This window comes from Crocuta crocuta, unplaced genomic scaffold (genome assembly GCF_008692635.1).
Source record: "Crocuta crocuta isolate KB4526 unplaced genomic scaffold, BGI_CrCroc_1.0 scaffold35, whole genome shotgun sequence".
NCBI lineage: Eukaryota > Metazoa > Chordata > Mammalia > Carnivora > Hyaenidae > Crocuta > Crocuta crocuta.
Genome location: NW_027530625.1, coordinates 7197473 through 7210542, shown reverse-complemented (window position 1 = coordinate 7210542; position 13070 = coordinate 7197473). Strand labels below are relative to the sequence as shown.

General features: G+C 61.9%; 1 protein-coding gene across 1 annotated transcript in view; it reads left to right on the top strand.

Moving 5' to 3' along the window:
* The window catches only part of FIBCD1 (fibrinogen C domain containing 1), a 30869-nt gene that overhangs the window by 9936 nt on the left and 7863 nt on the right, over positions 1-13070 (top strand). Inside the window, 2 exon segments of the mRNA XM_077768506.1 lie at positions 2496-2643; positions 2989-3125. Of these exon segments, the coding sequence (XP_077624632.1) occupies positions 2496-2643; positions 2989-3125 (285 nt within the window).

The following is a 13070-nucleotide window of genomic DNA, read 5'->3' as shown; positions in this document are numbered from 1 at the left end:
GAACTCGGGGTCTTCTACCCACCCACCTATGCAGAGGCCTAGAGCTGTTCCTGCAAGACAAATAGCTTTTGGGGGACCCCGTAGTGCCTTGGCTCACCTGAGAGATTTACTTCTCAAAAGAATGTTTAATTTGACTCATTTCCTGCAAACTCGGGGTGATTTCAGAGACCATGTGTCATGCACGCCCTGTGTGGCTGTGGCTCCTGGCTCCTCCTGTCCAAGCTTCCCAGACCCCAGGGGATCGGCCCAGACCTGGGTTTCCCAAAGCACCGCCCACAAGCACCCTCAGAAGTGCCGGAGCCGCTTGCTAAAAGGCACCCTCTCCGGGGCACCTGGGAGGTTCAGTCGGTTGAGCGTCCGACTTTGGCTCAGCTCATGGTCTCATGGTCTGTGGGTTCGAGCCCCGCACTGGGCTCTGTGCGGACAGCCCGGAGCCTGGAGCTGCTTCCGATTCGGTGTCTCCCTCTCCCTCTCCCCCTCCCCTGCTCACACTCTGTGTCTCTCTCTCTCTCTCGAAAAAATAAAAATTAAAAAGAAAGAAAGAAAGAAAATCCCTTTGCAAGCATAGCAGTAGGAACCGCTAAGTGCTGGTTGATAACAAGCACTTGGCAGCATCGTAGCCCTAGGAGGTGGAGATCACGGACCCATTCTGCAGAGGGGCAGACTGAGGCTCAGAGAAGCAGAGGGCCTTGTTCCAGTTCAGCCACATGACTGAGAAGTGCTCAGAGCAGCGCCTCTGACTTCACTGCCTTGAAGAGCCGCCAGCCAGTCCTCTTTAATGCATCTGTGCAGCTCAGCGAGCGGGGACTGCCTTTCCCTATTAATTCGGGGCATGTTTATATGTACATTTTCGACTCTTTAATCATTTGCTGGTTTAAACTGAGGTCTTCCCTGCCCGCCAGCAAGAGCGGGCTGCGCCTGAGTTTCTCGAGCGTGTCCGTTTGTCCCTGAAGGGTGGGCAGCACCCTGGGGACTTCGCCAGTGAGCCTGGTGATCGCCCACACCCTGCCCGTGGCCCCTGCCCCCTGCCCGCCAGGGGGCTGCCGGCATCTGGGGCTCCCCCCCCCCAGGACCGTGTCTGCAGGAGACTACAGTAAACACCCAGGGAGAGATGGGCCGCCTTGCCCCGGGGCCCCCCCTGCCCATCTCTGCGCCTCACCCCCAGGCCTCAGCCTTCCCTGGAGAGGAGAAGCTGGCAAGGAATGTAAAAGCTTTCTTTGCAGGGGCCCTTGCTTCTGGACGAAACGAGAAGCCTATTTTGTAAACTGCTGGCGCTGTGTATTTCTATTTTCCTTCCTCGAACGAGCTATTATCTGGCAAGTGACAGGTTCGGTGGGTGTGTGAAGGCCGGGCAGGCTCCACGTGCACTTGCTGGCCGGCTGTGCCCTTGACCCTGCCTCCTCCCCTTCCCCGGGGCCCTGCAGCTTCCTAGAGCCCAGCCTGGGTGGGGAGGCGCCAGACCTCAGATACTTGAGCCAGGAGGCACAGCTCAGAGGTCCCCGGGGTGGGCAGGGGGAGGGGCTGAGAGCTGCACTGGCTGAGATACAACCGGAGCCTGGGCCCACACCCCTGCCCCTGCTGTCCTGCCCCCATCCTGGGTCCCTGTGTGCCCTTCCTGCCAGGCAACCCTGGGGAAGCGGCCTGAGGCCGTTCTCCATCAGGGACCGGGCCTCCGGGCCTCAGTTTCCCCATTTGTAACCAGGGGACAGCAACTCCAGTCCTTCCTCCTGGCAAGGCCGTGGGGGCGAGGTGAGGCGGTGGACATTGGAGCTGTGACCCAAGAAAGTGGGGTTTGCATGGGGGCTGGGGGAGTGGGGGGTACCCAGGGCCCCTTCCTGTTTGCAGAGCCATCACCCCTGCCTCAGTGGCCTCGCCGGGGGGACCTGGGGAGACTCTGGGTGAGGGTGTCTTGTATCCTGAAAGGTGCCTTACCGATCCGTGTAAGGAGGCGGGCCGGGCTGCGGGCCCCCTTCAAGGCCTGGTTAAGTCCCTCACCCACGTGTAACTGGTACATGGGTGAGCTGGGATTTGAACCTGGCACCAGGTGCCCCCCCTGGGCTCTTTTTTTTTTTTAATGTTTTATTTATTTCTGAGAGAGAGAGAGAGACAGCGTGAGCAGGGAAGGGTCGGAAAGAGATGGAGACACAGAATCTGAAGCAGGCTCCAGGCTCTGAACTGTCAGCACAGAGCCTGACACGGGGCTCGAACCCATGAACCGTGAGATCATGACCTGAGCTGAAGTCTAACTGACTGAGCCCCCCCAGGCGCCCCCTGGGCTCTTTTCTCCAATCACCTCACCCGGGCCAAGGCACAGAAATGGATGACGGGGCCTGGGGCACATCAGGGTCAAGGGTCTCTGCTCTGTCCCCTCTGTCCCTTCTCACCTGAGCCCCCATGCTCTGAGACCTCCTCAGATTGGAGCCAGAGCAGGGCAGGGACTGGCATCGTACGAGGGGGTGTGGCGGGTCCTGGCAGGTGCCCCCTGTGCTCCACAGCTTCTCTCCGAGAGTCAAGGCCACATGGCTCACCTGGTGAACTCGGTCAGTGATGTATTAGATGCCCTGCAGAGGGGCCGGCCCCGCGTCAAGGCTGACCTTCAGAGGGCACCTGCCAGGGGGCTGCGGCCCCGGGGCTGCACCGGCGGTGAGTGGGGTGCCCAGCCCCATACCCCCCTCGCCCCTCGCCCACCCCTCTGATAAGGAACCATGGCTGCCGTTTGCTGAGGACTTCCTGCTGCCAGGCAGCCCTGAGCACGCTCCCTGCGCCCTTCTGTTGAACCCTCTCCCAGCCCACTGTGCCCATTTTCCAGATGAGGAAGGCAAGGCTCAGGGAGTGGCAGAGCCAAGGTCGGCCCCCAAGGCTGGGGCCCTGGAGCCCGTATGACACTGCAGGGTAGACGGACAAATCAGGGAGACCCAGGGACGGGGGGTGGGGGGGGTTGGGGGCACAGGTGGCGGCACACAGCCTTGACTGCATTCCCTGCCCCAGGCTCTGCGCCACGTGACTGTCTGGACGTGCTCCTCAGCGGGCAGCAGGAGGACGGCGTTTACTCAGTCTTCCCCACACACTACCCTGCCGGCTTCCAGGTCTACTGTGACATGCGCACAGACGGCGGCGGCTGGACGGTGAGTCTCCTGGCGGCGCGGCCAGTTTCCTCTCGGTCCTTTAGACACCCAGGCAGGCCAGGGTGACCAGGGGGCTGCGCCCACGAACCCGGGGACTCTGAGCAGCCTCTCACCCAGCCCTCTGGCCCCCACGAACCTGCCTCGAATCTCACCCAAGAACTCCACACCCCCAGAAGCCTGCACAGGGCAAGCGGAGGCCATGCACTGACCCCGAGGCCCCGGCGGGAGCGGATGTTAGACCCCGTCTCCCGTGGCTCCTGCTCCCCGATCCTCGAGCCTCTGGGAACAGGGTGCCTGCCCTGGGAGTGTCGGGGAAATTGGGGATGGGTTCTGTGATGAAACGGGGCACCTGTTGCTCATGTGAGTTCAAGGGCATGTGCAGATGCTGTCCTGAATTACCCAATATGGATGTATTGCCCTCTGCAGAGGGCAGAGACCCCAGTGGCTTCCTGGCAAACAACTGTTGTGACTTCCGTGGCTTCCTGCACCTTCTGGTTCCTGCCCGGGCGGGAAGTAGGAGCCAGGAAAGGTCCCCATGGCCAGTGGAGGGTGGGGAGGCATGGCCATAGATGGCCCTGAAATCTACACGGAGCTGGGAGAAGGGGGCGGAGTGGTGGGGAGAGGCCTCTGGCTGGGCTCCCCGGGGAGTCTCCAGATCCACAGGGGGGCCACCCCTTCAAGAGCGGGGTCTCCCACAGCCTCTGCTGCACCCACTGACCCTGCCTCGGTAGGGGCCCCAGGGCCACAGGCCACACGGAATTGCCTGGGCGTGGCTGGATCTCAGTAACACTGATGTATCCTTCAACTATTATTCAAAAGATATTGTAAGATATTCATCTTTTGTTTTTTAGAAACCATTTAAAAACGTTCCAACCATTCTTGGCTCACAAGCCTGATAAAGACAGGCTCCAGGCAGGCGTTATCCTGGGGGCTCGGTCTTGGGGGCTGGGCTTCAACAGGGCTGCCTCTGGCCATTGGATGACTTTGTATAAATTAAAAATGCATGTCCTTTCCTTTTGGCACATGGGCTTGGCAAGAAGAGTAGATGTGAGCCACGCTTCTTGACCAGGTGCCCTAGAGCAATGAACAACCCATAACACTGTCCCTGGACGTCGGCATGCCACCCTGAAAGCTGCTCAGCACCCCCAGGTTGGCGGTGGTTGGGATACCCAGTGACTCCAGCATCCACAGACGGACCTGGGTGTGGCTCTCGGTCCTGCTGTGTGATCTTGGGGAAAGTACTTAAGTTCTCTGAGCCTCAGCATTCTTAGCTGTAAAATGGGGATACACACTTGCCTCACTTAGAGGTCTTAACTGCAAGCAACAGAAAGTGGCTGATTTAAGTAGGAAAGGAATGTACTGGAAGGAGGCTGGGAGGCCGGAGAAACCAGCTCAGGGCCAGGCAGCCAGGAACGGGGTCCCCCAGAGCTGGCCAGGGGTGACCTGCGTGGGAACTCCATGACCCCAGGGCTGCTGGCACAGGGCCCTGGGCACAGCTACTCCTGGGCACGCCCCCCTGCCCCCCCGCCAGGATGGGCGCGGGCCTGGGGTGCAGTCTGAGGTTCCTTTGCAGGAGACCCTTAGCGTCCCTGCCTCTTTGCTTCCCCAGCCATTGAGCCAGTGGGTATTCTGCTGGTGGGCCCCGGGGCCATGTGCTTACGACCCTGTGCTTACGACCCTCACCCTGTGCTTACGACCCTCGCCGCCAGGGAGGCTGAGACAGCCAATGCCTGGAGCCTTTAGCTGCTATGGTGGGAGTCATCCCTGCCTCCCGCCAAATCTCAGAAGATGGGGAAGGACAGCCAGCCAGGAAGACACGTGTCCACGTTAGTACTTCACAGACTGACCGTGTACAAGGCCCTGGCCACCCAGAGATGAGCGAGATATGTATGACCCCGCCTCTTACCGAGCTCTTCGCCAAGAGGGCGTCCACCATAGTCCAGGGGACAGTCGTGGGGACCCAAAGCAGGCTGCGGGGTCAGCTATTTTCGGGGGGTGCCCAGGTGGGCTCCCAGGCACCTGGGTCCTGAGGGAGAGGCTGGCAGGATGCCTCCATTTCTCACCAAGAGGCTTGGTGCCATCTTTGGTGAGCTGACGTCCAGGCAGGGGGGAGGGAGAGGGGTCAGCGATCCTGAGCCGGCCCGGGGTGGGGGAGGGGCGCGACATGAGAGGCCGGAATGAGGCTGGTGGGCAGGGGGCAAGGCGAGTGCATTGACGAGGGCAGGGCTGGTGTGAGAGCAGCGGAGGGTCCCCCAAAGACCCAGGGGACAGACATACCCACAAACCTCTCTTCAAGCTCCGGAGGGGTATATTTACGCATCCTGGATCCGCATCTGCGGGCTAAAAGCTCTTGTTTTTAGAACATCTGAGTTATGGCGTGCGCCTCTGGGAACCCCTGGGCAGGCAGAGCAGCGCCGATGCGGCAGCGAGAGCCCAGAAATCAGAGTTAAGGGTGAGGACAGGCTTTAATGAAAGACCAAGGCGGCCAGCCCGGGCTCGGCGTCTTCCACTCGGGGGGACGGGAAGCCAATCTCCCGGGAAGGCAATCAGGATTTGGGCCGGGAGGCGGGTGACACCCAGGGCCCGGGCTTCAGGGGCCATTACAGGGGACTCGATGAGGAACGCCAGCCCCTCTCCCCGCCCCAACCCTCCTGCTCAGACACCTGGATCGGGGGGCCCCCACAAAAAAGGCCGCTCTCGGCTGAGAAGTGCTTGTGAGCCCAATAAACGTTAATATCCATTTGGGCTTCCGTCAAAAGCAATCTTTGCCCAGATACCTCTGGGCATCTGTCAGGATCACCTCCCTGCCACATGGAATCTCTCGGAAACTCAATTGTTGTTTGGGAAGGAGCTGGCGGCCGTCTCTCTGAACCCTGGTACAATCTGTCCTCATTAGGCCCCGCGTCTAAGCTGCCAGGCCTCAAGTGCGGACACCGGATAGCTCTCCCTGGCGGACGGGGCACCCGGGGCTGGACGCTCCGGCCACAGCCTGCTTCCTGGGGAGACTGGACCGGGCGGGCATGGGGCTCGGCAGCCCCGCCCGCCTATGGGGCGCTTCAGTTTCTATGCCGATGTCCTGCCTGGTACCCCCACACCCTTGGAGGCTGGCAGAGCAGCCGCAGAGAAGGCAGAGATCTGTCCAAGGCCACCTAGCAAATGAGCAGCCGCCTGGGGCAGCACCCTGACGTCCTGCAGGCCCGACTCACGTGTGTCTGTGGAACTCACTGCCACACGGTGACACTCGTTTATTCAACAGCCGAGCACCAACCACAGGCCAGAGGATTCCACAGCAAGATCCTGGCCTGGGGGGGGCGGGGAGGGGGGCTGGGTGAATCAGCTGACTTGTGTGAGGACAGTAGGGCTGGGGGCAGGGGTGCGGGGGAGCCTGGAGGAGAGCCCCCGACTCAGCCTGGGGAGGCTTCTGCATGGGGAGGTCCGCGCGCCAGGGGATGAGGTGAAACTGTTCCAGGCAAATCGAACACACGCTCGGAGTTCTGCGCAGGGGTGGCAGGGCTCTGTCTGGGTCGCGGGGGCTGTCGGGGCCGGGGACCAGAGGAGGGAGGCTTTGTCCGGAGGGTAGATTGGGCTCCTGCTGCCCTGCGGATTTCCCCAGGTGGGGAGTGACCCAGAGACCCAGGGCCCTGGGCAAGAGAGGCCCCATGAGGCGCCTGGGAGGCGAGGAGGCCACAGAGGCAGATGGACACAGGCCACAAGGTGACTTTAGGCTGCTGTGGCCAGTGGCCCTGACTGACCCCGAGCCTTCTCCCCATGTTCATCAAAGCCCCTAGTGGCCCAGGGCACATAGGGTCATGCTGATGCTCGGGGCTGCTCTTGAACTTAACACGTGTCCCCACCCCGCCCCCGCCCCTGAAAAGGAAGAGGAGGGAAGGCGGGAGGGGAGGGCCGCCTCCTGCTGACCGGTGACTCCAGGCCAGGGGCCCAGCTTGGCTGCCGTGAGCTTTGGGAGGCCTCCCTGACCAGCCGGTCCGCCCGTCATGCTCCTTGTACAGGCACGATTCCGGTTCCCTGCCCGTCGGCGCCCTGGCCAGGTCTGAGCTCCTCGGGGCAGTGCCCCGTCCCCTGGTGACCACTGCGGCTCAGGGGGCCACGTGGTGTTTGCACGCCGTCCGGGTTCCCCCATCACTGGTCTCACGAGTGACTGCTCGCACCGCAGGCAGTGACGCGTCACCTCACCGAGCCTTTCTCATCTTTCTCATCTGCTCAACAAGGCTAATGTAGCGCCGTTGCTGTGGGGAGAGAGGCAGAAGGCTTGGCAGGCAGTGGCCTGTGAGGGAGGAGCGGGCTGAGCCTCGAGGGCCCCCGGCGAACAGAGGAGCCGCTCCCTCCTGTGCGGTCTTATAGTCAGTGTGTTTACAGAGGAGGGAGATGCGTCACAATAGGGGCCAAATTTCCCCATTCGGAAGGCGATGCGTGGAACCACGCTGGCTGTTTCCAGCCCCCCGCCTGTCGCCCGCCACCGGCCGTGTCAGACTGGGAGGGTCACATCCCCTCTTGGGCGCCCCCTTCCTGGCCAGCCACCGGGGCAGCCCTTGTATCTCGTGTGGCTGCCTTGCAGGGCCTGGGGGACGGGGTGGCCATGCCCAGGACCTGGTGTGGGCTTGGGGTGCTCAGAAGGAGGGCCCCCCCCACTTCCCTGCCTCTCTGCCCTGACACACGGCCTTGCCCCCACCGAGCGCTGCCCGTGGTCCTGATCGCCAAACCCTTCCTCGCCTTCGCATAATCAGCGCCAGGGGTCACCGAGATCGGGTCCAGTGCCCCGTCTCCTGCCGCAGGAACCCACCAAGGGATCGATCCTGCTCTGCGCTCCCACTGGGATTCGCAGCGCGGCCAGCTGCCGCCGCCGCTGTGAGCGGAGTGGCCCAAACCCCGTTCTGCACGGTGACCACGTTCTCTGCCAGGCGCTCTCCTGTCGCGCGAGGTCAGCGGCTCAGATGTGCTGCTAATTGGCTTTGCTGTGAGAGAAACTCTCCCCTCCCCACCTGAGCTCCCCAGGCAGGGAGGAAAATCCTTCCCGCACTTGGAAGACATCAAAGGAGCCACCAGCAAGCAGAGCCCAGCCTGGCAGTGCGATCAGGCTCCGGGAGAGATGAAAAGCTTCCTGGGTTGCACAGCGAGGCCCCTGGCCCTGGACCTCCGGCCAGGGTGGGTCTGTGGGGCCCACCAGGGGTATCGGCTCCTCCCTACTTGGGCTGGGGTTTCACTAGTCCTCATGACAGGCCATGGGGGCCGGGGGACCTGTCGACACATCCGCGGGCCACCGTGTCCCCAGGCCACAGCCAGGCTTGGCAACCACTCCCCACTGCTCTGGGGGGTCCTTAGGGCCGCACGTGCTAATAAACGAGCCTGGTGACCGGCCCCGTGTCCCCTTAACCTATCTGCTGGGAAAAAGTCTGCCTCCCTCCAGAGCAGTCTGGATTTTTTAAACTCTCAACGTAAAACGGGGTAATACACGTGAAGGCTCAGCCCAGTACCTCCGCATTTGATAAATGGCAGCTCCGAGCTGTGTTTGCCAGGAGCCGGCAGGCACCGACTGCCAAGCCTAAGAAGCATGGCAGGGCGCCAAGCCCGGGGGTACCATTTTCAGTCAAAAACAAGGAGTGGGCCCGCTTCCTTCTGGGCTTGGCAGCCTGTTCGGAAGGAGAGGGAGGTGACGTTGGTTAGACAGACCTACTATGTGCTCGGCTTACCCGGTCACTTCATCGCATTTTCTCTGCAGTCCTGCAGGGGTCGCTGGTGGGGCCTGTTTACAGAGGGGGAAACCGAGGCTCAGAAAAGGCTGAGATTCGAACTCTGCTCGGCCTTCTGTAGCTGTGCCCTGGCCGGCAAGCCCAGGGAGCACCTGGGGCCACTGCCCAGAGGTGCCTCCCCGCCCCGCCAAGAGCCGGCAGAGCCTCCCCTGCGGCTGCCTTTGAAGGGCCCACATTGCACATCCGAGTTCTTTGTTCCTTAGAAACAGGAACCCACCTGGGCCACGGGCCCCCCCACGCCTCCCCCCAGAATCACCTGTCAGGAGGTCCGGGAGGCTAGGGGACCCCAGCGGCCAGTGCTGGGCACCCCAGGACAAGATCCTGCCTGTAACTGATTTCTTCTTTTTTCTTTAATTTTTAAATATTTACTTTTATTTTTGAGAGGAGAGGGGGAAGAGGATCTGAAGCAGGCTCTAGGCCGACAGCAGGGCCTGATGCGGGGCTCGAACCCATGAACTGTGAGATCATGACCTGAGCCAAAGTTGATGCTCAACCCACTGAGCCCCCCAGGCGCCCCCTAAAATGATTTCTGTGGCAGGCTCATCAGAGTCCAGGGAAAATCCCAGATGTGACCCCTGGGGACCCTTCTAAGGTGGCAGAGACACCCCCTCCCCATCTCATAGGGTGTGGACCCACCCAGCCCCCATCCCTAGGTCTCTCTGACCACCTGCCAAGACCCTGCTCAATATGCAGTTCAGCTGAGCACCTCCTACTCCGGGAAGCCCTCCTGGAGCCCACCCCAGCAGATGCCTAACCTCGTCTGAGCCCCTAGCAAGTGTAACGACAGCTGTTACCATTATGGACCAATGTGTCTCAACCTGCACATGGGGCCTTGGTCAAATCTCCATGGGGAGGGGCTGCTGTAACGCCCGTTTCACAGATGAGGAAACCGAGGCACAGGGATGGCAGGTGCGTGCCAGGTTGGGGGCTGCCATGCCCCAGGATGGCCAGTGTGCGCGTCCACCTTTCCTGAGACTGCGAGCTCTCCAAAGTCCAAGCCAGCCCATGAGCCCGGCCGCACCGCGCACGGGGCCCCGGGGCTGCACTCATTTTGCAGCACAGAGAAGCCAAGACTGAAGTGGAACTCGGTTTCCTGGATGCCAGCGCAGGGCGCGTGCTGGGGCTGGCCCAGTTTAGCCACGCCGGGCGGGTCCCCCTCAGCCTTGAGGAGCCCCCCACTCTGCAGAGGTCACCCCCCACCATCCCCGGCTGAGGTGGGGATGGCTGTGACCGGCCGTGAGGACAGCGGCCAGTGCTGGGGAGACCAAGGAGCCAGGCTCGGGCGCCTAGGACGAAGGAGCCCATCTGAAGAACGGGCCCTGGTGGAGACGGCACAAACGTGGGACAGTCAGCCACTCTGCCCCCCCACCCCCGCCACCACCCCATACGCAGCGGCTCCTTCCTTTGGAACAGCCTGTCACCATCTGCAAGACCACGTGGGCCCAGCCCTCCGCTGGCAGAGCCCCCAAGCGGCACTTGGAAGACAGGCCGGGCGTCAGGCCCTGGCTCCTGGGAATCAGGAAAACACGCGCTGTCTGTCTTCCTACGTGTCACCTGCCGGAGGGGCCGAGCGGCCGCGAGCGTCCCAACATCGGTCCCTTTGCGGCTGCAACCCAAGGGAGACACCCCGGGAGCCGGGCCAGTGAAGATTTTAGCCTTCGAGTTATTTTGTTTTCCTACCTTTTCCCACTTTTCAGGGGGAGGGGGTGGTAACTCACATCCTATGGATGCAAGTGGGTACGTCCATCTTTTACACCCTCCCTCTTCGCGTCCTCCTGGCTGGCTGATCCTTGGTCTGTAATCCAAGGCCTTCTGCTTGGTGCCATGCGTCCATCGAGGGTCCCCGAAGTCTGGCTGCAGCTCAGCCTGGGCCTCTGAGTTGGAGAAAGCAAACTCCTGGGAAGTTTGGAGAATCTGCAGCCTGTGGCCTCACACACTCTTGGAACTCGCCGGCCACGCTGCGCTGTCGGCTTGACAGCGAGGCCAGGGTGCCGAGTCTGAGATCCCGGCCGGTGCCAGGCACGCTCTGTCACTCAGTGTTTGAGCCCAGGGGTAAGGACAGCCCGTGGCCAAGGCCGGCAGCATCCAGAGCCGCGCTTCTCAAACTGCGGGCCGTGATCTCTTGGCAGGCGGTGAAATCAACTGAATGGTTTGCGATCAATACTACTTTTTAAATCAAATAGACTGTAGTAGATTAGAACAGGAGAGAAAATATTAGAGCTCATCCATCTTCCTAGGGGCAACTCCATTCCAGGAAGATCTGGTTTCTGCTATGAACACCCGTGAGTGTGCCCGTCGTCACGTAAGCTGCATCGTCCGGCGTCGTGGTCTGAAGTCTGAACGCCACTTCTGTGAACCCCCCTCATGGACGTGTGTGGGCCCTTCAAGGATGGGGATTCATCACCCTCAGGTTAAAGTGCTCACGTTGGCACACAATTGCTGTGGCTTCTGGTGCAGACTCAAACTGCCCGTCGGGGGTGCCTGCCACACTTGGTTGACTGCAGCCCAGTGTCCCCGGGGCGGAGAGAAACGCAGGGAGGCCCAGGCGGCCCCTGATCACACGTCACCCACGGATCGTGCAGCCGGGTGGAGCCCAGTAGGCTCCCGCCTGTTACTGGCAGGGGGGAAAGGGGCTGAGAACAGGGTTTGGAGGGAGGGAGACGAGGAGGCACGCCCCAGTTCTGGGCAGCGGCAGATAAAAGTGACGTGCGTGGTAGGACATTGGCCCGCGGGTGACCAGCCTGGCATTAGGCTGGGGGTGCGGGACAGCCCGCTCCGTGCCCACAGCCGCCTGACTTCTGGCCCCCACCTGAGCTTCCGTCTGCCGTAAGGATGAGGGGTGTGGGGGGCAGGATTCTGTAAATAATGCATGTGCTCAGGGAGGACTCAACCCCAGCACCTGCTGCGGCCGGCTCTCAACACCAGCTCACTGTGGGTGCTCTGCCCGGCCGTCTCAGGTCCCAGGGCTTACCCCCTGCCCGTGCCCTGACGCCCGGCTTCCCCGGAAGAGTGGTACCAGGGAAAAATAACGACGGCAAATAATAGTACTGGTGCTCTCCTATTTTTTCCTCCGTGGGGCCCTAGGAGGCAGGGCTTGGGGGGAGGAGAACACGGCCCAGAGGGGAGGGGTGATGTCCTCAGGCCTCGCGGCCAGACTTGGCGACCCTGCCCTTCCTCCAGGCCCACTGTGGACTCCCTCCCAGAAGCCAGCCCTGCTACACATACCCCTCCCCCGCCCCCACACTCTTAGATCAATCCTGCTTCCTGCATGGCTGGGGGGGTCCCCTGTGTCCCCCGCCCTACGGGAGAGGCTCAGTGGAACCTGTGAACGGATGAGGGAGGCTTGGGGGCAGGCTGCCAATGGCTCAGCAAGGATGAGTGTAGGGTACAAGTCTGGAGGGAAGAGCAGGGCATTCCTGGCGGCGGAGGAGGGGGGGCTGTGGAGGAGGAGCAGAGGGAGGACTTGCAGCCAGGCCTGGGTCTCCACGCGGCCATCCCCTGCAGCCCGTGTGCACTGAACGCCAGGCCCGAGCGCATGCTCAGCGTCTGCCACAGCCCACGGGGGAGGTGCTGCTGTGACCCCCATTTATGGAGAAGGAAGCCGAGGCTCAGGGAGGTGCAGTGATGGCCAGCGCTCTGAGTGGCGGGGCCCAATCCCAACCATCCCCACCCCGCACCCGGCCACCCCTCTCCCCGGCTCCTGACTCCCTCCTCCTCCTGCAGAAACAGCCTCCCCTCTGCCTTCTGCCTTCTGGAGACTTCTCCGGGGAGCGTCTGAGCTTCTGCCAGGATTAAGCCTTTCAAAGGGCACGTGCTCAGGGTCCCAATCCGGCCGTCAATACCCGCTGCCCACCACCTCTCAGATCTCTCTGAGCCTGATCGAATTTCCTTCCCCAGCCAGGCCCTTCTACGCCCTTGCACCTGTCAGGGCCGGGCCAGGTTTGAGGCGGTGGACTCCCTGACGTCAGAGCTGCCCAAATGCTGTGACTGACGGGTCCCCACGGGCAGAGGCAGAGTGTGCGGCCAAGCTCGTGGCACATGATGCGCCCGGGCAGTTCCGGGCGACCGAAATCAGGCTGCTTAGTAATGAATCCGGCAGCCTGCTGGTGCCGGAGCCAAATCTCTAACACCTCACACGCACGGTACAGATGGACGGGGGGGGGCGTGGAGGGGGGCG